A 21,921-nucleotide genomic window follows, 5' to 3' on the forward strand; every position below is an offset into this window, starting at 1 on the left:
TTCCTTTAAATGCGGTGTATAATATAAATTTGTAAAACGATGGATGTAACAAGTAGCAAAAGGGTGACTGCTATAGTAAGGGTGTAATTGTTTGCCAAAGTTAGCTTCGATTCTATAATAGTAGGGAGAGAGTGTCGCACAGACTCGGACAAGTCCTGGTCCTGCTGGGCCTGTACCCATAAACAACGCTCGGTAATAATAAAATAAACAAATTTTATAAAAGGCTGTATTGCCTTTTTGATGGACTCTTCTGCCCGCTTCGGATCGACAATCATCCGTCTGTTTCTGGTCCACTTTCTTTTTCGAACAAATGTTTGCGGTTGTGGCTCACTACTCCAATTCGAGTCCCAAAAACTAAAAGCGTACTAAAAATATTAGCTTTAATATTTTCCCATAATTGCGGTTTCTACAGAAGAAAAGCGACATCTTTGTTACAGGATTAATACAATATAAAAAGGCACTCTTTCTAGGCTGAGAAATATTACTTATAACTCGGCATTAGTTAATAGTTATGTCAAGCCCAACTTACACTCATACCTGCCAACCGTCCCTGTCATATTTTGCGGAAACCGTGTACTTCCAGTTGTCGATCCATTCCCAGCCTACAAATAAAGGAAATCTTAAGAATGCTAAGTCAAGTATATAACAACCAACCTGGAGTAAGTCGAAGATTGTCGAGGCCCCCCTCGCAGGGAGTGCCGTCTTTCCACGACCACTGCCCTCTCTTGTCAACCAGCGGGAGTAGCGAAGAAGCAGAGAAGCCGCCGAAAAGTCCTCTAGAAACAAGCTGTAGTAGTCTCTGCTGGATCACAAACTTCTTACACTTATCGCAACCTTCTCTGATTCTCATAGATTACTTCCCTTACCTCGGCAACTCTGTGTTTAAAGTCCTTTATATTTAAAGTATCCTCCTCTGAATTGTCTTTTTCTGGGCTCTCTGACTTTTTCCCCATAACTTCAGCTTCCCTGGGTTCCTCCAGGGATGTTCGGTGGGTGTTTCCTTTATCAAATACTACTTTCAATTTTACTATTCCTTTTGTACAGTATTCCTTATATACAGAAATGCCAAGTATTACTTTTGGAAATTTTTTAAGGGGTATTGTATAGTTAAAACTATTAATATATAGCTATTTATGAAAAAAAGTTGTTTAAATATGTACTAAGTATTAAATTCTAGTAACTTAAATAGTTCACTAAAGGAACTAGTTAACTTACTGATTACAAAAAATAGTAAAGTAAAAAAAACTTTTTAAGAGGGGGGATCCGGGTTATTACTTTTTATTATATCTTTTGAAAGCACTTATGTATCTGCCCGTGAAACTAAAAGTTCATCAGAAAACAAGAACTTAATAAAAAAACAAAATAAATTTTAAGAGGACAATAGTGGTAAACAAGATTTTACAGCCTTACTGCTATTTTTTGTGGGGATAAGTACCTTTTTTAGATGTTCCTTTAAATCTTTGGACATGGAGTGGCATCGGAGAGTAGTAGGATCTTTCTGTAGCCGGCTAGTGAGTTTCTTTAAAAGAAAATTCTATTAAGCCCTATTCAACAGGATAAGGACTTCATCACGGTGTGAACCTTGTCTTAAATTGGACGCTGAATGGAGTCTAACAAACCCTAAGTGAATTTAGTCCTGATATATCCCATTAATGATTTTTCGAAACCGGATGCATTTTAGATGATAGTCGTCCGGATTGTAAAATCTTGACGTATGATATCGATTTATACAACTCTTACAGCCCTTGTGTGCATATTTCTAATTAAAAATTTCGATTCATATCTAATTACTTTTAAAGTTAAATAACATCTAACTGCTGCATTTATCCTAAGCCAGCAAATGTGAGCATAGTACAAATGCAGAGGATTCGACTAAGGACTTAAGTAACTTTGGGATATTAACAAGAGAATAATTTACTAACAAGGAAATGGCGTACCCTCACCTTTTACTAGTAATGAGAAGGGAACGCAAAATTTTTGAGAAAATTTAGATAATTCAGTTTTTTTTAATCTTATATTTGTTTTGCTCATTAATATAGCTAATTATATAGGTTATAAGTTTTCGTTAGGGCAATTCTATTGAAAGAAGTGAAAATTGGTATAAAGGGTTTACGAAAGACCTACTAGAGCTCTAAGTAAACTTGCAAGAAAAATACTATTCTATCTACTGGGAAGTTAATATTTTAAATAATAAGGTTTAAAGGATTGCTTAAGAAAAACTAACTTTTCTATAATAAAAGAAAAGCTCGACTTACACTGTGAAAGTTTTTATTTGCTACTATATACGTCCGCGTTTTTGTTCCCTTTAATAAATTCTAATCCATTAACTTCAACTGTGCAAGTCAATGACAAGGTAAATAGTCGCTGCTGAAAAAGTTCTGCTACGATATAGAGGATTTTATCAAAGTTTATATCACAGATAATCAACAAAGTGGTACTGGAAGGTATGACTTATGTAATGCCAAAACATTTAGTCGATGCTATAAAGCTGGTTATCGTATTAGACGTTTTTCAGTAACGTTTCGTAGTTCGTACAGGATAGTATTGTTTGCAACTAGTTTTTTACACTGGGTGTACTCTAACAATATAGTGCAATTTAATATATAATTTAAATTATTTCAAGCTATGCATGCTTAAGTAAATAGTTCTCTTTAAAAATATTGATCATCAAATTATAAATATTCTTTCTGTTGTTCTTCATTTTCTAAATAAATTATTTAAACAATTTTTAGCCAATAATTCGGTCGAAATAACAAAAACTTTTGTTTATAGAATCAAGCAGGCAGTGTATATCTAAACTATACATCTGCATTAACAAGTGCTAATCTATAATTTTTATTTATATCAAAGAAAATTATCTGCCAAAGTTAAAAAAATGTCATGTTGGCACTATCTAACCTCTACTCTCGCGCCATCCCTTTGTTAGGCTGCGTAACAAATATGCACAACTGGGCTGCCGCTCCAACAATGCTCAACAATTCGCACGTACAACAGTCTATCCTACTCCATATTAGAACAGTTGGCTACTAAACGTATAGAATTTAATAGAAGTCCAAGCCCTGTTTTTCTGGCATCTTAAATTTTAATTTTAAGAAAAACGTGGCCAAAATTATTATCAAAGGATTTAAAGAATATCAAACTTCATCCAATACTCTTTAGCCATTTGATGCCGGCGCGTAAGTTTATAGATAAAAATTTTTGTAGAGGCATTCTCGCATGAGGATTATTGTAATATTCATAAAATAAAAGTATGCTAGTCATTTACTTTATTTGAGTAATTTATTAACAGTTGTTGCGTATAAGTTGATGAGTGTATAGTTGAGTGCTGCAAATGAATTTATTAAATATTCAAGATAAAAGTCACTTTATAGAGGTAAATCTTGATCTTGAATTCAGTATGTCAACTTTCTTCGTCGACCTATAAATGTAATATAATAGTAACTAGAATTAAACAGGTTTTTTATACTTCACTGCTGGCACGCAGCCGTGGCGGAGTATTTAAAAGTAAATTTAGGAAATACTAATATTAATGGTTGTATTATTGTTCGGAAAGCCCGTCTATTGAAAAGATCAGACAAACAGAAATGATACGATTACCCATTGTGGAGTAAAATTTTTGAGCAATGCTATGGCGTTTATAAATTTTAATAAAAACTAGTTAAATGAATTATTTTAACAGATAATGGTGTATGCACGCAGATGGTGAGGGTGTAGTTAATGTTTTAAAAGAATTGCACCCGGCTAGTCTGTAGCATTTGCTAAAACTATGGCACTGCTCTCGAAATACTGATTTAAATAATATTTTAAATTAGAGCAGAAGCACGAAAACTGTTTAACCAATTGTAAAAATACCATTTATTATAAATTCTTAAGGGCCAAAAACAAACAAACACATCTATTCACCTAATCGCAAATGGTATTATCAAGGGGACAGTATACGAAATAGAAAACAAAAACAAAAACAAAAAAAACCGTGTGTAAACCCAACTTTTGGCAGTATTAATTATATTTACTTTTAAAATGAATATGGATTAACTAACTATATTTAAAAGATAACCTGATTTTTTCATTTTTCTTTCTTTTTTTATTATCGTGATACTAAACTCAAACGCGTTTTCCGTAACCATTTTAACTAAACTAACTCTTAAAGTAGTTTGCCAATGAAGGTTTAAAAACCTTAATGTTGTTGGAAACTATTATTAGGGCCGCATGCCTGTTCATAATCGTGCAGCCCCCACTATTTCGAATTCTCTAGTGTTTATACGGATACCAACTGGCAAAATTTTTCTAATAACTATGAATATTTATTTGCATGTTTAGGCAGGTTGTGATTATGTTACTACAGTATTAATATATCAACGTTTAAAATTTGCTTAATTTATTTATTATACAATTAATATTTATCTTAGTAAATTTAAAGTGTGTAGGTGAAGCTAATAGTTTATGTATTTATATAATGTATAGGGCTTTTCATCGGATGTTGCTCAATGATTTTCAATCCTTTTTTAAAAAAGTTCAAAATCTTTGTTCTTTTTATCATAGGTAATTACTTTAAATTGGCTTTAATTTATTTTTTGTAATATCTTGGCTTCACTTTTAGCCATATTGATAAGAGTGGGCCTCTTTTACTATATTGGAGAAACTCTACTTAATAGTGTTGAAATTTCCGGGCCCACAACCAGCTTCCTTCGACGTATTGTGTACTTTTAATTGGATTTAAATTAATTTTGAAAACTTTTTATTTATAATTTTAGTTTATTTTTTTTAAAAAATATAAATTTTAAACAAATTTTTACCAGTCAAGGAGGCAATAACCTATAAACAATTTGGTTTGTCACCGTACTACGGAGATTCCATCCACGAAAATCCATTACTTATTTTTATAGCGGAGCTTTTGAAAGAGTATAATTTTGGTTTGTTTTTCACTATTTTCATATTTTAAATAATTTTAAAAGAAAACTTTTAAGAAACCTTCAACTTAATTCAAAATATTTTGATTTGTTAACTTATGTCATATTGTTTCTATGAAGAAATTTTTGCTCTAAGTAATTTATCTTTGCCAAAGTTTAATTTAAAATTTTGGTTTTTGAACTAAAGAAAATTAATTGCTGGTGGGTCATAATGTCTTTTTAAATAATTATTAGAAGTGTTATTTATTTTTATTAACTATAAGAGTATATTTACTTATAGATTTATGTTGGTGAATTCATTAAACTCTTTCCCCTCTTTTTTTTATTTAAAATTTTTTTATATTATTTTATGATGTGAGCCGTTTTAAGCTATTATAACTTAATTAGTTTTAATAGAATCCTTAATAAATATTTTCATGAAGTTATCTTTTTACCTGTATATAATTTTTTAGTATTTAGTTATCTTTCGCTTATTATACATCTTTCTATGAAGATAACATATTTCCTCTATTGTTAATCTTATTCTAACATAGTACTTTTATAAGTTTCTGTATATTTTTCAAAATAATTATAACTTTTTTAGGAATTATATATTTACGATGACTTTTAAATTTAAGTATCAATAATACAAAACTTTTAATATTATATTAATTATTAATATTATTTGTTAACATAGTCAGAATATTATGCCATATTAACATTTATTGTTTAAGTTTCTACGACTATATACCCTTGTTATTATTATTACTATTATCTTGTTGTTATTGTTATTGACTGATATAACTTTTAGGGCTTTTTCTATTGTATCTTTTAAGCGATATTGTCACCTCGCTATTCCTCTATCGGAGTGCAGCTCTTTTTTTCAAGTCCTCACGACTTCTTGAATCTTTCTACTATGAGTCCATCCAGGAAGACTATAAACACATCCTCGCTAAACTTTCTTCTCCTTCGAAGGCGTCGCGTGCATGGTTAAGCGAAAGGCTTGAACTTTACGCGCTAATTCAAGTCTCTTCTAGCACAGATGTGCTTAGCTTTGTTCTCTTCTGTTATCTTTTTAATCCATATATCATACTTTCCACTGTTGCACGGTCTTCCGTAGTCTTCATTAACACTTCTTTGATGATGGCCTTTTACTTCGCCTTAGCAGGTGATATTGCTTCGGTTATATGAAAGTTTGCACATCTTCACAATCCCTCTATATGCTTTCTATACTTAGGGGAGTTTCTCTTTACAACTTTGTCGGTTGCCCTTGCCACGTGGTTTAACCTTTACTCGATTATTCTATTGGTTCCTGCAACTCTCCTTTTGCTTTCCCCCAAAATCCACCAAAATACTGAGCCCCCTTTTAAATTTTTATCCAATCTCCCCAACTTTTTACTTGTTGGCGCTTTTTTTTTCTTATGGATTTGTCTTTTAACGTACGTTTCGTTCGTCCTTAGTGGCTCGTGGGACTTTATAGAAGAAACTTTCGCTTTTCCGTACTTTTTAGCAATTTATAAATTTTAAATTTAGAGAAATTAAATTTCTAGATTATATAAAAGTCGCTAATTAAAAAAAGATTAACTATTACAGCTTGCATCACTGTATCTATAAACAATTTTATGTTGCTGTTGAGATTTTTAAGCACAAATATAAAACTATTTTATATTAGCAAAGTTTTTAAATCCATTTCCAATTTTTATACTTTGCATTTTGTTATAAACGGATAGACCACTTTATATCTAACAATTTAGTGCGTGTCGTTATTCTTGAATGTACCCAATCCAACTTTTTTACTTAACTAAATAGAAAGGATTGGTTACTAAAAAATTTTTCAGTTAGAAACGGCAGCATTAAACTTTAATTAACCTTTAAAATCTTAGTGACGATCATCTGTTCTTTAAAATTAAATTTAAATGTATTTTATTAAAATTATTTTTGTTTTAATTTATTATAAAGACGATTTATAATTATTTATCTTTTTTTTTCGCTGGAGATTAACTATTCCCGATTTAACTCCAAATATTGGTCTCTTTTGGTACATGTTTTCTGAAATATTTGAACAATTTCGCGCATATTTTATTTGGGCCGTCCACATTTTATTTTGGACCTTTATAATTCCGCTTACTATAAAGTACAGGTAAAAGCATCTTGTTATTTTATCAGTAAATTTTAAACCTTTTATAATATATCGGGTTAATAAATCAAAAAATCACTCAAAAACCGTTGACTTACTTTAATTTTTTACATTGTTCACTTAATCAATATTTAATACTTAATACTTTTTAATCTTTTTGCAGTTGCCTAATTTTAAAAGAACTTAATAGAATTCAATTATAAGCTTGATTTATTTTTTTCTGTTTATGTTTTTTATTTAAAATCCTTTCAAACTTTATTTATTATAAACAATTAAAATATTCAATTTTTTAATTAATTTTACTTTTCTTTTTTGTTCCATTTGAATTAATTTTGACACCGACTTTTGTAATATTATAGGGATAACCCGTCTTTTCTTTTTCTTATGTTTATTGGATTGCTAAATACTTGCAAAATCTATCCGACCCTCGGCGATTTAGGTAATCTGCTTCAAAGTTTGTACTGAAATTTTATTTAAAATTTCATTATTATATCCTTGTAAAGGAATTTAATTTATATTGTAAATTATATTTAAATTCTAATAATAATATAAAGTTCAATTTATAAATAAGTTGATAAAAATTTATAAAGTAAACTAGAGAAAGGTAATTTTTAAATTTTATTAATTTAAATTTTAGTATATAATAATAATATACAAGAATACTTTAAGAAAATAAAAAAAAAAAGTTAAAAAAGGGATTATAATATCAATAGGATAACGTGCAATATATTTAGTTTAATCACTTAATTTTAATATAGTAATAAAATTCTTTTATACTTTTGTTTTATTCTTTAAATTGTTGTTCGTAATCGTAACTTTTTTTTCACTTCTATAAATGCTAACGCGATTCTTTATTGTTTCAAGGGTTTTTCCTTTCGCTGTTGTCGCTGTGGAGGCATCTTTTCCTTTGTAAGCTTCGCCAGTAGGAATATAGCTTTAGTACTTATATATTACATTTTTAATTTTTAACAGACACAAAATCTTTGTTTCTCGTTGGGAGCATCTACCTCCACTCAAGCGTGCTTTTGCCCACCACTTGGTACATGTGGATCCACCGTTGCAGCGGAAATGCAAATTTTTACTATGCTCAAACTCTGCTTATTTCCGCTGCCACTCTAATCCTTATGTGGGACTTAACCATAGCATACAGCAGAAGAAAATTTGATCTTGAAAAAGGCATGTTTGTTAGAAATAGTAATTTGAAAATAGAAAGGGTTATGTAGCTTTTAAAATAAAATTTAAATAACATTTTAATTCTTAACGGTTTTAACCGGGTGGTGGTTTTGGCCTTCAGTTAATCCTATCCTCTGCAAAAATTAGATCTCGTTAACTTTCGTTTTTAATTGTACAATTTTAATTCTTAAACCTCATTTATAAAAAAATTAAAAAAGTTAAGGCTACAAGTATAACTCCGCATAGGAGAGCATTTTTAAAGACTATAGTGTGAGGATAACTAAAAATAATAAAAGACTAAGAAATGTTCTTTAATTATAACTAGCCCATCACCGCCAGAAAGGTATAATACCACCCGAAGGCCAAAAGCACTGGACCCGATAACACATCAGACGGACCCTCTTTTCTTCATTTCATATATAAAATCCGGTCGAAGGCGAGCCTTGTCCCTCCTCTTGTAGTCCAGTCCGGTCTGATTTAACGGACGACTCCGGACAGGGTGGATTCAAAGGAATTTTTACTCTACGCGAGTGCAGTTGACACTGCGGCGGGTGGAAGGCCTGCCGCACTCAGACAAAACTCGCAGAATATGGGTGCCGCCTCGGACCGCTCGCACACTTCATATATATACTCCCGGGAGGGTACCCATGGCAATGCGTTAGCCGCAAATCCGTTCTTCAACGTGCGTCGGATAAAGTTATTGCTAGACTTTACTACTAGCAGAGTCAAAGAAGGCTTCAACCCGTTTGAGCTAGCAGTACAAACCGTAAGGAACGTAATTTACTACTACGCATGAGCAATATACAGACTCTGCTCTTTCTCTTTTCCTAAATAACTCGGAATGGAATTTTTACTACCCTGTCGAGAAGTAGAAATACCGCAAGTTTGTTGACTTGACCGAGCACCAATACTTCTTTAAATATTGTTAGAACTTGAAACCTTTGAGTTGGGGAAAATTTTATTACCCGCATATAAATACCTTTTTTTGGGAATCTTACTAAAATTTTGGGACTTGCGCCAAGCTACTTACGAGAGCTGAATTTCAAACTCTTCTGAAATTTTATGTATATATTTTTTTACTACGCTAGTTATTTTCGCAGCTTTATTTTATAACGTAAACTTTTTTTATAATGTTTTCTGCCGTTCGCCTTGAGTTTTACTTTCAGAGTGCAAGAAATCAGGTTGCCATCCGAATTTAATTTTTGAGAGTGCAAACAGATCGTATAAAGGAGAGGACACTTTCTGCTAGAGAAGAAAGAAAGTCTCGAGTTTACTTACCACAACTTAAGAGCTTTAAAAAAAAAGACTGAAAGCGAAACAGCTATCGACATGGTGTTCTTCTTAAAATAGAAAATGAAATTTTTTCTGTCAATGTCCTGTGGCCCCCAGACTAACCAGTCTTTACTCGAATAACGGCTGCTGCTTTAAAGATTTAAGGGGGTCAAGTTTACACCTTCAGGAATGAAAACGGAGACACCTCATTGGAGAAACATTTGAAAAGGCGTAACTTCGGAAGAGCCACGTAGACGCATATTAAAGGTTTCTTATCTCGTCGGGCACGGGACTTTTACTGACTGGACGAAACTTTTATCGACGCTTTATCTGATCTGCCTGCTTTTTTAACTGAGGTAGTCAAAATTACGAAGGCGTGCCAATAATTGCTCACGTTGCATCGAGAGATGTAGTCATGTGTTGTGTATCCCCTTATCGTCTGCCGGAATACCTAATGCATCTTATTCGGTTGGCGCACCGGTTAATACGTTTGACCGTCCCTTTTCGCAACGTTTTAACGACTAAGCTAAACTAAAACGTCTTTAACTTAGAAAAGAGCAAATTACTTCCCATAACAGTCGTTAGAAAGTAAGGATGGGGGCAACATCCTTTTTAACGCTTTGTCAAGCGTTAAGGACCATTGCCATACACCAATACTGCCATTGCGTAACAACGTAGTTAAGGCGGAAACGACACCGAAGTAGCATTTTTTACCAATCTTTTTTAGCAATATGTTCTAATAGATCCACGTAGGAACAGAACCCTCGATGTACTGTACTACTATCCACTTTTAACTATAGACAACTCACTTTCCAAACGCAAATTCTAGAAACTCCTTTCTATTATGTTAGAAAATAACTACACTGCATGAGTTCTTGAGAGAACTATTGTTGTATTACTGATATTATTAGAAATATATTAAAAGTCATTATGTATTAGTTGAAATTACAGAGTTATTATGCAACGTAGGTTTATTTATTAAATCCTCTGGGTCAGTACTACCTTATCACTCTGATCTGCTTATAAAAAGATCTTTATACCAATACTATTATTATTGTGGACAGTCTTGTTTTTCTTTTAAAGTAAAGTGTGAGAATGAGCGGCTTGTGGCAAGCCGTTCCAAATATTAACTTGAGAGAAGATTTATGTATATATACTTTTTAACTTGTTTTGTTAATATAAATATGAAAGCTAAAAATGTTTAATTTAACATAAATACCGGTTGGTGTTTAATTGTTATAGATGATATAAGAAAAACATTTGCACAATTTAACGCCTCTAAGGCTATGAGTTCTTAAAATATAACACGGGATCTTTTTCTTTTATATTTAAGTGTTAATAACCAGCATAAGTGATTGGCCCTTAACGGTTACGCTTTATATTTTCCTTGTAAAACAGCAATTAACCTTAAAAGCAGGATGGTTTAATAATGACTGTCTTTTTTGTTTAAACTTTTTAAAACGAATGACAGAAAAAGAACTCTACTTATTAGCTTATGATAAACTATGCTTAGTCAAATGTAGAGATAAAAGCAAAACCTTCATAAGAAAAAAGGGGCGATGTTAAAATGAACACGTTAAAGTTCATCCTCGTCTATTTTATTATCGTTTATAGACATTAACTCAATTTGAAAGACAAGAGAAGAATCCCCAGGTATTTTCGGTGGGGATCCGTGTTTACCATATCCTTCGTGGGGTGGTATCTATAGGGAATAGGAAGCTATAGATGAACGTTATTATACTTTTTTATATCTTACTTTAAGTATGCGCTGCTCACCAATGCACATACCAAGTAGCCCTTTATCCCATCCTTAGAAGAAGTTGGAATATAAAAAATTGCTGGCCAGGAATATAAAACTTTATTCAAGAAAACCTTTAATAACTTGTCCGGCACCAAGTGTAAAAGTAAAGGGTTGTTTTCTAGTTAAAGAGCTATCAAAAACATCACCATTACTTAGCTTCCCCTAAAATAAGCACTATTAGCGACTCAAATAAAAAAAAAAAAAGCTAAAAGACTCTTATAAGCAATATATACAGTATAGTGCACTGATATTTTGTCTCCTTTCTTGGCTTTATTAAGACAAGGAGTAGAGCGCTTCTTAATTCCAACTTGAGTGGTTGAAGCTTTAACCAGTACACTGGATAACGTTAAAAGTACTAAGTTGAAGAAGAAAAATTGCATGTTGCTAAAAGGGCTGAGATCTATGGTAAAAGGTTTTCAATACTATAAATAAAGCTCTCAGATGGAAAAACCAGTGAGGGTTCTTCCTCAGGGGCATCAGTTAACAAAAATTATTTTTTGAGTGGTTGGGCAATTGAATGGAAATATGCTAACCTTACTGCTTAGTTATTTTTCATTTGTATCATATTTAATAGTAATAATATAAAATTTATAATATACTTAATAATTTTACAAGAGTATAAGGACTAGCATTAAATAGTATATCCTTCGGTTAATGTCCTACTTTCGTAAATTTTCCCTATGACCTAACAAAAAGATTGCCCATGACTTCTTCCCAACCTACGATTTCAAGGGCTCATAGGTATTTTTTACTTAAATGGATATTTAGAAAAAATATATTATTTATTTTGATCATACTGTTTTGCAATAAAAGTCCAAAATAAGGTAGCTTCCATAGATTTTTTATAAAAATTAAACCAAAAGTTCACTCCATCCGCAAGCCGGTCCATAATTTTTCGCCTTATTATCAGTGTAAAGCTTTAGCTTTCCTTATCGCTTCCGCTGGTCAACGTGCATAGTATATAAATTAAATAATCCCTTAAGATTTTTAAATATTACGGAGTTAAGTAGGCCATTTTACTTGATTTTAACTGTTACCTAATAAACATAGCCTTTCGTTAACTGTTGCCGATGGACGACGGTGGACAGTTTTTTAAAGTTAGGACGTAAACCTTACTACTTAGTATAGGAACGCCGTTTTAAATTTTTCTAAATGCATAAATATACCTCATTACCAATAATTCTGAAGGGGCTCAGGTTTGCTCTCCTTACGCGGCTTGACTCTTCAACAGGTGATAAATATTTTGTTCGTAGGCGGTGTCTTTGAGATTAAGTATAGTATCTCTTTATTATTCAGATTCCAAATAACTCTCGATGATAGAGTTTTAGATGTTTTTTATGTAAAAGTTAATATTATAAACGGGTTATTTGTGTTAACGTGTTAGGTTTATAAGTAGAGAAAGTTTATTGTTGCTAAATTTTATCCTGTTCGTCCATCTGAATAATTTGGTTAGTGTTATAAACGCGGTTCTATAACCAGTCAAAGGCTAACAACTCTAAAGCACTTTAAAACATTTTATTTGTCTTTTAACTTTTTATTTTATTTTTAACTTGTACATAAGATTGCCTGCACAAGATTTATTTATATGACAAGTTTGATATTATTACATAACGTTTCCCTCTTGACCCATAGGGCTTTAGTCGTTAGTTTAACAAAAATATAACTCAAAAACTCAAAATATGTATACTACCAAGGCGCAAACACTAAACACTAAACATATAACCAAAATTTCACCTCCTAAACCTTTTTTAATCACAGTTGAAAAATATTACAAACCGCTCAATAACAAAAAATAAGCCTTCAACTACAAAAACTAAAGTCGAGTTATCAGGGAGCTCTATACCCTATATTACTAAAAAGAACTAATACTTTAACAAAGACATTTTTGTTCTCTTAAGTCTAAAGTCTCCTTTTAGTCGTGAGAATAAAATATTCCTTCAAATCTTGAAAACCAATGGTCTTTTAATTTTTGAAAACTTATCGTTACTGCAACATAGAATATATATTTTCTACCTTCAATAATATATAACAACGAAAGAAATTCGTTGAACTTTCAGTAAGTTATGTACCTTGTAATCTGCAGCGTTTAGTTAAATATTAGACTTAAAATTAACTTTTTTGTAATGATAGATGTTATAAATAATAGTAGCGTCTTCAACAAAAATTATATTATATTTGGTAATAATATCGTTAGTAGCATCTTTAACAGAAATACTATAAATAGATTAATATTGCTTGCTTATGAAAATATAAAACAATATAAGGCAATCTAAACGTTTTGCCTTAGACCCTCATCGTTTATGAAAACTGTTTAATATTAACAGATCTTAGCGTTATGTAAATTTTAAAACCTTTTAATTTTCGCAATTAAATAATATTTCATTCTTTAATTTTTAGTTTAAACCTCAATATCAATGCTGAAAATAATATAGGTTTAGATAACTCAGGCTAAATGGAAACTTGTGGAAATTGGGCTCATCTTCGCTCCAGCGCTAAGATTTTTAACCTTGCCGCAATAACTTTATTTTCATTTCATTAACTTAAGTTATTTCAATCATTCCCTTCTACATAATGTAAAAAAAAAACTTAGGTTGTGCTTTTCTTTCTTTAAGATAATTTGTAATTTTACATGGCGAGCAGGCGGGGCTTTAGCCTAGTAACTTGACTCTAAAAAACTTAGTTTAACGTAAAACCTATTTAAAAAATTCTATCGGTAAAAATACGACTTTTTAGATAGTATAAAAAGACTTTATGAAGTTTTTGCTTTACTACTCCTATTTGTCCTAAGTAAAATAATAAAGTAAAGCGTATTCAAATTATAAAAGTAACTCGTGTATGCTTAACTACCTCTTTGGCAACCTCGAAATATTTATATTTCTTATAATATGAGATATCTAATAAAAGTGAAGGTTTTACTTTGTTAAGGCGATGGATTTAAATCTGTCCACCACAGTTTTAAGAGTTAAACGTCGTGCTACCGATGAAACTAATAACACTCTAATTTTGCCGCTCCCCTCAAAACTTTTAAGGCTTCAGGAAAACTGTGAAAAGAGAACAATTTCACATAAAAATATAATTTGTCCTCTGGATTGCTCAAAATTTTCTAGTAAGATACAAGAAAAAATTATTACTACTCCCGAGAATCAAACGGAAAAGGTTTTTCGACTTTATAAAGCTGGGGACTTAAATATTTCAAAAAAGGTTGAAACGGATCTTTATGGTCAACTTTTAAGTGGAAGTAATTACGGAAACATTTTAAAATGTAGCAAAAAAGAGTATGTTTTGGGCGTTTTCCTTTATATAATTAATGAAAACTTCTTTTTAGATTTTCAGTTTTCATAAATTGTTATTTAGCGTTTTTAGCTTTATTACTTACGCCTGGTAAAATTAAAGTTTTAACTTAATAAATTTTATAGGCGATCTAAACGTACAATTAGTAAACTCGGTCACTTACTGGAAAGGCAGTCAATAAGCAAAACTCTTCCTCCTGATCGTTCCAAATTTTCTAAAAACATCTATAAGCTTCTCGGTGTTAACGCTTCATTTTTGGATTCAGTTCGTGTTTTTGATGTAGAATTTATGAAAAATACTTCTTGTTTATCAGTTAACAATATTTTAAGCGGCATTACTTGCAATGGCCATTTACTTGAAAGCTCAGTGCTTGAAGTTGACAAAGAAGAAGTTATTTATAAGAAAGGAGATTCTGATAATTCGTTTGTTTATGACATATATATGATCGATCCAGAAAACTGCGCCGATGATTCCGCCGTTCGGATAGAAACTTTTGAGGAAGATTTATCGTTAGAGAATGAGTACGATCAGACCTCTAGTGAAGATGAAGAAGGTTATTTAATTTTTAAGTCTCTTCCACAAACATGTTTTTTCCTCTTCTTTATTTTTATTAAGAGCGTAAAAAATTAAATCTTTAAATTCTGTAATAAAACTATAAAAAAATGAGAGTCCACATAATATAGTATCAGAAAAATGAAAAGGTAGGTATAGAATAACTGTAAGAAATCAAGACAAATAGAAACTTTTATAAATTGAACTCAAGTGTTTTACAGATAAAAGAACTTGATAATCCACTTTCTTATTAAAATTTATTTCAATATTTTAGGTTATTTTTTGCAAACACTATATTTTATTCATTAGAAGGAAAATAAAACAATCTTTTTTTATTCTTTTTAACGTATTTTTTTGGTATGCTCTTTGAGATTAATTTTTATTATATTATATATGAAAGAAACGTAACCATGTGGCACAATTTATTTGAATTTATATAGTTTTTTAAGATTGCAGTTTCGCTTATTGTATCTTGCTATAATTTATTGAAAAATAACTTTAATTGTACTGCCGCGCTTTAAAGTTGCTTTTAAGTTTTGTAGTTTTTTTTTTAGAGATGGAGTGCTATAAATTACGGCTTACACATTCTTTCCGCTAACCTACAAATTTAATTTTTTTACGTTTGTTGGTATCTATAATAAATGTGATTTCCTATATGGTAATTGACTTACTTTTTTATGCTTCCTTAAGAAACTTACTATCTATTTTATAATATAAATGTTACTTGCAAGCTGTAATTTCTTATATTTTTACTCGTTTTTTAAATTAACCTAATTTAGCTAAAACATATTTATTATGTCTTTAATAATTATAATATTAATTTCTGGCTTTTAATATATGAATTTACTTTAAAAAATTTTTACAATTAAGTTTTATCTATTAATGAGACGATTTTGATCTCTATTTCCAGATTAATAACTATATTTCGTACTAATTTTTTAAAAAAATTTCTTTTTAGTTTAAATTTTTTTTTTGAATAAAGATTTTTATAAAAGATTTTATAAAATTAGTGATTAGTAATTGTATTTTTAGCTTATTAAATATTTGCCATCTGTTTATTACCAAAAATATTATTGACTCGCCATTTTATTATACTTCCATTTATTAATTTTACTCATTACGTATAATTTTAGTTATACTAAATTTTTGATTTATTTTGATTTTGATTTATTTCGATAATCTGATTATATTACTAATAATTGCGATCTCTAGGTATTTTATTTTTAGAGAGTTTTATAAAGTTTTAAGCTTACGTTACACAGACATATATTATTACTCTAATAATTTAAGTTCTGCTCTTTAGTTTAGTTTAAAATTAAAATATGAAAAAATTAGTTTTGGGTAACTAATAATTAATAAGTTGAAGATAAGAAACATAAATCGGAAAATTTATAATAGGTAGTTTTATATTATTAAAAAAATGAAAAATGAATTTATTTTTAATTTTCTTCGAATTAAATATTTTTTATAAACACTGAAGTATTTTATATTTTTTCTAATAATTTTTAACTTCAGAATTTAAAATGAAATTTAAAGTTTTACGTTAATAATATAATTTTATTTAGTTCTACTTTTAACTCAAGGTGAACTATAATATTCTTCTTAACCTTTTTTAAAAAAAGATTTATTTCTTTATATAAGTTTACGCCTTTTTTAATGCCATCTCTAATAATAATTATTTTAAGAGTCTTTAATTCTACTTAAACAAATAAACATATATTCAATAGATTTTGACTCCAAAGAAATTGATTATCCAAGCAGCAGTGACCACCAATATAGCGGAGAAAGTGAGCACGATTTTGAAGAATACAGCGAATTTCAAGAATATTCAAGTGAATTTGAAATTTCCAATTAAATTTAAAGCAATTCAACGCGCGGAAGCAGAAAGTTGAAGAAGAACGGCGTAAGAGAGCGTCTTCCCAGCGAGCGACGCTTCTGCTACTTTTATGGTGGCCTGGCCAATGATGATGATAATAAATAATAATAGTAGTAGATAGCAATAACGACATTATAAATAATAATGATAATAATAAATAAAAGTGTAGGTTATAATAATAAAAAAATTCTATATTATTTATATATAAATGTAAAGATATAAGAGATGATATGCAGATTAGCATTACTTTATATACTTATTTAAGTAAAGTAACTTTTTGATAAAAACTAAATAAACCGTACTATTGTCACCATTTACTTACTAGAAGTAGAAAAATATGCATACGTTGTGCTTATAAGTTATAATAATAACAATAATAAAAGTACTTTTACGAAGCTTTTTCCCTTCAAATCTTTATTTTTTCTGTTCAATTTTAATAAGAGGCCGACTTTATGTCCTTTTTGCCAGCAAACTTTTTCTTGTGCATTTCCTAGGAATATGATACAAAATTAAAGTTTATAAGAAACAAATTATATTTTTAAAGTTTTTAAAAGAAAAAAATTATCAATAAATATTTTGTTTTGACGATATAATCAACTTACATATAACGATAGTAATAAAGTAAAAATAAAAACTTTACATATACGATAAAAACTTATTTTTACTTATTATGAACTCAATTATATTCATAATAAGCATTTATTATTAATAACGAACTTATTAAAAATTTACTTTTCGTTATTAAAAACTTTTATTCTTTTAGTATTGCTTAACAAAAGTAAAAGAACACAAACGTAATTTTTACATGCTTTAGTTATAAAACATTTCATTACTTTAAGAAAAAAATTCGAGCTTTTGTATCAATAATATTTTAATTATAACCAAAATGAATATATTATATTTCTGTTAATTTTAGGATTTTACTATGAGTAGTAAGATTTTATATACCATTTAAGTTATAGTTTTGCCTAACTTTGTAGTGGTTTTCAAGTTTTGTTATATTTTATACTCATTTTTTATATTTAAAAAGAAACTTTATAGAAATAACATTATATAAGAATTATTCGATATTTGTTTCATGTTTTTACTTTTTGTCTATACAAATTTATATTAAAAAACTCAACTTGATAATATATTTTATTTTAACCAAGTGAAGTCCTTTTATGTTAACTTTAAAACCTTTAAACGTGGTCCTCATGTTATATTATTTGTTATATATATAAAGTTTCAAGTATTTTTTCTTTGTTCAAACTTTTATTAATAATATATTTTTACTGAAATAGTTATTACTAATTTTGTCTTCGGTTTCCCCTAGCAATTCGTTAACTTCATCATAAGGACCCACCGTAACATCTGAAGAGGAAAATTCCGCCTGTTGGTTGGAGTAAAAAAGTATTAAACGAATCAGAAAGAAAAAACAGCGAATAATAAGTAACAAATACATAAACCTTTCCTTCTGAATAATAAATATCACTAAACGTTCTGTATAATAAAAGTAATAAAGTTTATATTATTAGTATTATCAATATTTAGTTAAAGACTACAGTAATAATCAACACAATCAAAGTAACAATAGCGAGAGGGACTCACAGAAATACAGCTGAATCACGTGGATTTGACAAGGTGACGGGTAACTCCACCGAAGAAGTGGCTGGCGTGTATTTGTTTCCAGTAAAAGTTATCGTAGGGACATAATTTCTGAGTAGGAAAAAAATAATAGACCTTCGTTATTTTCGTTTTACTTTATGGTATACTCATTTGTTATTGGTTATATAAAAGGTAAATATTTTTTAACTGTTTACGGTTTTCTAATTTATATAAATTTTATTAATTCGTCAAAAAGCCGAAGCATTTAAAAATAATTATTATATAATTCGAACTTTTACTGTTTACTTCATTTATTACTGTTTTTATATATATTTTTTATATTTATATCTATAAGTGCACCACGCGGCATAAAAGTCACATGGCCCCGCGCGAGCAGGACAATATATGGTCATTGGTTGTTGCTCATTGAATGTTTCTATATAACTTTTATAGAGAAGTTTCAATTTCAGTATATATTTTGCTTATCTTAAACCAATATACAGCAGCGCAGAGCAAATATAGTTTAATAACGAATATGTTTCTTTTAAAAATATAAATTACTTTTTCTTATATTATTGGGTAGTTATTTTTTTTATGATTTTTTTGTTTAATAATTCTTAGAAAATTAATTTTGTAAAATCCTATTAAAATGCATTTTTTTTTAAATTATAATTTATTTAGTATATAAATCTTCTATATATTTTTTTACTTTCTGAAAATTTAAAACTAAAACAATTACTATTCGATTTTTATTGTCTTCTGCTAATAAAACCACAAAATTTTTATCGTGTATTATTACCTACCGAAGTAAGTTATTTGAACTTATTATAATTGTTTTTAGAAGAATATAAATTTATATTTACTATATAACTGATGATTCAAATTACTTTTTACTGATTGTATAATAAATATATTATTGTTTTTAACAGTTTTTTTATGAATCTTCCTTATTTTTTATATATTATTATTACAAAGCGAGATGCTTCATCTTAAACTTTGAAGACGCTGCAGTCAACTCGGGCATCACAAGAAGATGTTCGCATTCCTTGCAACGGACTTCAAAAATATTATTTATAAATGTAGAAAAGATTTTATAATAGAATTTTTATTATTAGTGTTGATAATATGTATTAGTTTTAAAGATATTATCATTACTAAAAAAAAACTTAATGTCATAATCATAATGAACTTTCTATCATAAATATTTATATAAAATAACAACTTATAAGTGTTGTTATCACCAAATAATATACGCAACTTTCAAAGTTGAATTGTTATACTTAATATTGTTATTACTAGAAATAAGAAATAAGTAAATATTGTTTTGAAAATTTGAAAATTTAAATATTAGGTTATCACTAATTATTGTCATATATAGTGTTTATAATATTTGAAGCTAACGTTCAAATATTTTATTTTAGTTAAGAATTAATTACAAAAAAAATATCAAAAGAAAAAATCGCGAACTTTATATTTATTTATTATTATTAAATGTTGAATGACTAAAAGTTTGCTTTACTATATAATTATATATACAAAGTCACTCCTTAATAAGTTTAGGTAATAACAGGAAAATATAATATAAAGCAAACAAACTAAAAAACATTTTTTACTTTCAATTTTTTCCATTTATATAAAAATTAACTTTTGTATTTTACTATTTCATACATTATTATGTTATTTTTTATAAATTCTTAGAAATTTCATTTTTACTTTTACAATTAATCTCAAGATAGCGCTTTAACGGCGGTCGTCTGCAATAAAAAAATTTATAACCTAAAAACTATTTAAACTCTCGAAAATATATAAAAGGTTTTCTTAAACAAGCGAATTAATTAATAGTTCCATAATATTAATTTAATACTTGTACTTCAGAATAAAAAAAATATAAGTTATTAAAGATTCTAAATAATGTTTGTTTAAATAATAAAGTTATAAAAAATCCAGTTTATTTGATTGTAATGCAAAAGTTATTAAGAAAACGTTATATAAATCAGTGGACACCATTAAACTAGTGCCTAAAAGGTTTTATCTATATATACAAGAAACTTTAAGAAAAAGCGATAGAGATAATTATAACAAAATTTTTAACCGGAAACACGTGATTGTAAAGGTTTTCTAATGGGAAAAGATCTACTATAACATTAAAAAATCCAAAAAGTAAGTATTGTTACGGTAAATTATATAAAAAAATACCTACACGTGCGTGTCTGCGTAGCAAAGAAATTCTTGATAATCGAACTTGTTTACCGCCTCAAAAACTGTGAAAGTTAATAAAGCGTTTTATTAAAGGGCTAAACAACAAATTTTAACAGTATATTCTATAAGTTTAATAAAATAACTTAATGGTGTTTTTCTTAATAAATAGCCCGTGAATAATACTTGATGAGTATATTGGCAATCCATCACGTTATAGATTAATGAATTAAACTAAACTCACACAGAAATACCATAATCTTCCCAATAGGGTTCTTGAGTTTCCTCCAATTCACTACAGAAGGGAGTAAACTTTTCTTTACCATAAAAGTTTTGTGATAAGTATTTTGAGGAAAAGGAATATCTTGATAACGAAGGTAATAACTCCCCAGCACTGTTGCTTTGGTACCAATAATTTGTTTTTTTTTAATTAAGTAAAAAAGATGGTAGGGGACTAAGGAAGGAACATATACAAGTTAGTTTCTTCACTGGTAGACAATTGCTTATAATAAGGAACTAATTCGGCTAATAATTTTTTACCCAAAGTATTCTTCTCCAGCTCTAAACAGCGAGCTACAAATATTTTAAAAAAAATTAAAACAAGCGTTTAAAAAGAAGTATAAAGGGCTATCGGTACAAACTAGCTTATCGGGCCGGTCTTCTACCAGATTAATTTCAAAAGAAGACCACTTGCAGTAGTCACAACTAAAGAAATAACCACTTTCAGGCATAAACAGAATAGCCAAGGAACAAAAACATATAGGACATTGGCAACATTTGCAGCAACTACAATTATATAATTATTAAAATAAAGGTTACAAAAAGTTACATCAAAAAAAAACCGGTTGGCATAAATTTTTGCTTCGGTGTTCGCAACGTTTAATAAACAATTTGAACAGTACAAAGTCTCAATTTCAAAAGTCACGCAAAGTTCACAACAGAGTTTTACACAGAATGGGCAGTAATAAAGAGAAGATAAGTCATAAACTTCTTGAGTGTTGCACGCACAATAGTATGAGGTTGCAGAGTTCATGAGCTATTTCAGTGTTTACTAGTAAAATTTAGTTTACCACGGTCTTTACTGTAGATATTAACACTTTGTTAAGAAATTTAAAAAATAAAAGCGAACAATTGTAGAATGGATATA

General features: G+C 29.0%; 3 protein-coding genes across 3 annotated transcripts; 1 reads left to right on the forward strand and 2 right to left on the reverse strand.

The window, feature by feature from the left end:
- Window positions 1–5: 5 nt before the first annotated feature.
- LOC135120924 (uncharacterized) lies at window positions 6–1,647 on the reverse strand. The gene is made up of 7 exons (XM_064045249.1): window positions 1,582–1,647; window positions 1,436–1,519; window positions 835–1,049; window positions 655–776; window positions 538–602; window positions 234–365; window positions 6–170 (listed from the first exon to the last, which is right to left on the reverse strand). The coding sequence occupies exons 2-7, from the start codon at window positions 1,466–1,468 to the stop codon at window positions 6–8; spliced, it is 732 nt and encodes a 243-aa protein (XP_063901319.1). The 5' UTR covers window positions 1,469–1,519; window positions 1,582–1,647.
- Window positions 1,648–4,260: 2,613 nt separating this feature from the next.
- Window positions 4,261–8,249, forward strand: LOC135120946 (phosphatidylinositol glycan anchor biosynthesis class U protein-like). The gene is made up of 10 exons (XM_064045273.1): window positions 4,261–4,324; window positions 4,465–4,542; window positions 4,601–4,693; window positions 4,800–4,913; window positions 5,701–6,057; window positions 6,127–6,388; window positions 6,886–7,029; window positions 7,386–7,465; window positions 7,891–7,935; window positions 7,999–8,249. The coding sequence occupies exons 2-10, from the start codon at window positions 4,488–4,490 to the stop codon at window positions 8,247–8,249; spliced, it is 1,401 nt and encodes a 466-aa protein (XP_063901343.1). The 5' UTR covers window positions 4,261–4,324; window positions 4,465–4,487.
- Window positions 8,250–16,913: 8,664 nt separating this feature from the next.
- Window positions 16,914–21,163, reverse strand: LOC135120949 (uncharacterized). The gene is made up of 9 exons (XM_064045274.1): window positions 21,029–21,163; window positions 20,779–20,839; window positions 20,671–20,714; window positions 19,550–19,634; window positions 18,582–18,689; window positions 18,440–18,473; window positions 18,282–18,363; window positions 17,378–17,481; window positions 16,914–17,069 (listed from the first exon to the last, which is right to left on the reverse strand). Exons 4-9 carry the CDS (start codon window positions 19,600–19,602, stop codon window positions 16,983–16,985), a joined length of 468 nt encoding a protein of 155 aa, XP_063901344.1. The 5' UTR covers window positions 19,603–19,634; window positions 20,671–20,714; window positions 20,779–20,839; window positions 21,029–21,163; the 3' UTR covers window positions 16,914–16,982.
- Between the last annotated feature and the right edge of the window lie 758 nt (window positions 21,164–21,921).

This window comes from Zophobas morio, unplaced genomic scaffold, assembly GCF_036711695.1.
Source record: "Zophobas morio isolate AGI-343-1 ecotype UQ-CSIRO unplaced genomic scaffold, CSIRO_AGI_Zmor_V1 ptg000451l, whole genome shotgun sequence".
Lineage (NCBI taxonomy): Eukaryota > Metazoa > Arthropoda > Insecta > Coleoptera > Tenebrionidae > Zophobas > Zophobas morio.

Coding starts and splice junctions, on each gene's coding strand:
- LOC135120924 (XM_064045249.1), bottom strand. CDS start 1,468: ATGTCCAAAGATTTAAAGGAACATCTAAAAAAG. Junction 1,050..1,435: donor TAAAGGAACATCTAAAAAAG/GTACTTATCCCC, acceptor TCTGTATATAAG/GAATACTGTACAAAAGGAAT. Junction 171..233: donor CAGAAGAGTCCATCAAAAAG/GCAATACAGCCT, acceptor TTATGGGTACAG/GCCCAGCAGGACCAGGACTT.
- LOC135120946 (XM_064045273.1), top strand. CDS start 4,488: ATGATTTTCAATCCTTTTTTAAAAAAGTTCAAAATCTTTGTTCTTTTT. Junction 6,058..6,126: donor CTTTTACTTCGCCTTAGCAG/GTGATATTGCTT, acceptor TTCTATACTTAG/GGGAGTTTCTCTTTACAACT. Junction 7,030..7,385: donor CCGCTTACTATAAAGTACAG/GTAAAAGCATCT, acceptor GTAATATTATAG/GGATAACCCGTCTTTTCTTT.
- LOC135120949 (XM_064045274.1), bottom strand. CDS start 19,602: ATGCCCGAGTTGACTGCAGCGTCTTCAAAGTTTAAGATGAAGCATCTC. Junction 18,364..18,439: donor TTTATTATTCAGAAGGAAAG/GTTTATGTATTT, acceptor TCCAACCAACAG/GCGGAATTTTCCTCTTCAGA. Junction 17,482..18,281: donor GGAAACCGAAGACAAAATTA/GTAATAACTATT, acceptor TCATATTCCTAG/GAAATGCACAAGAAAAAGTT.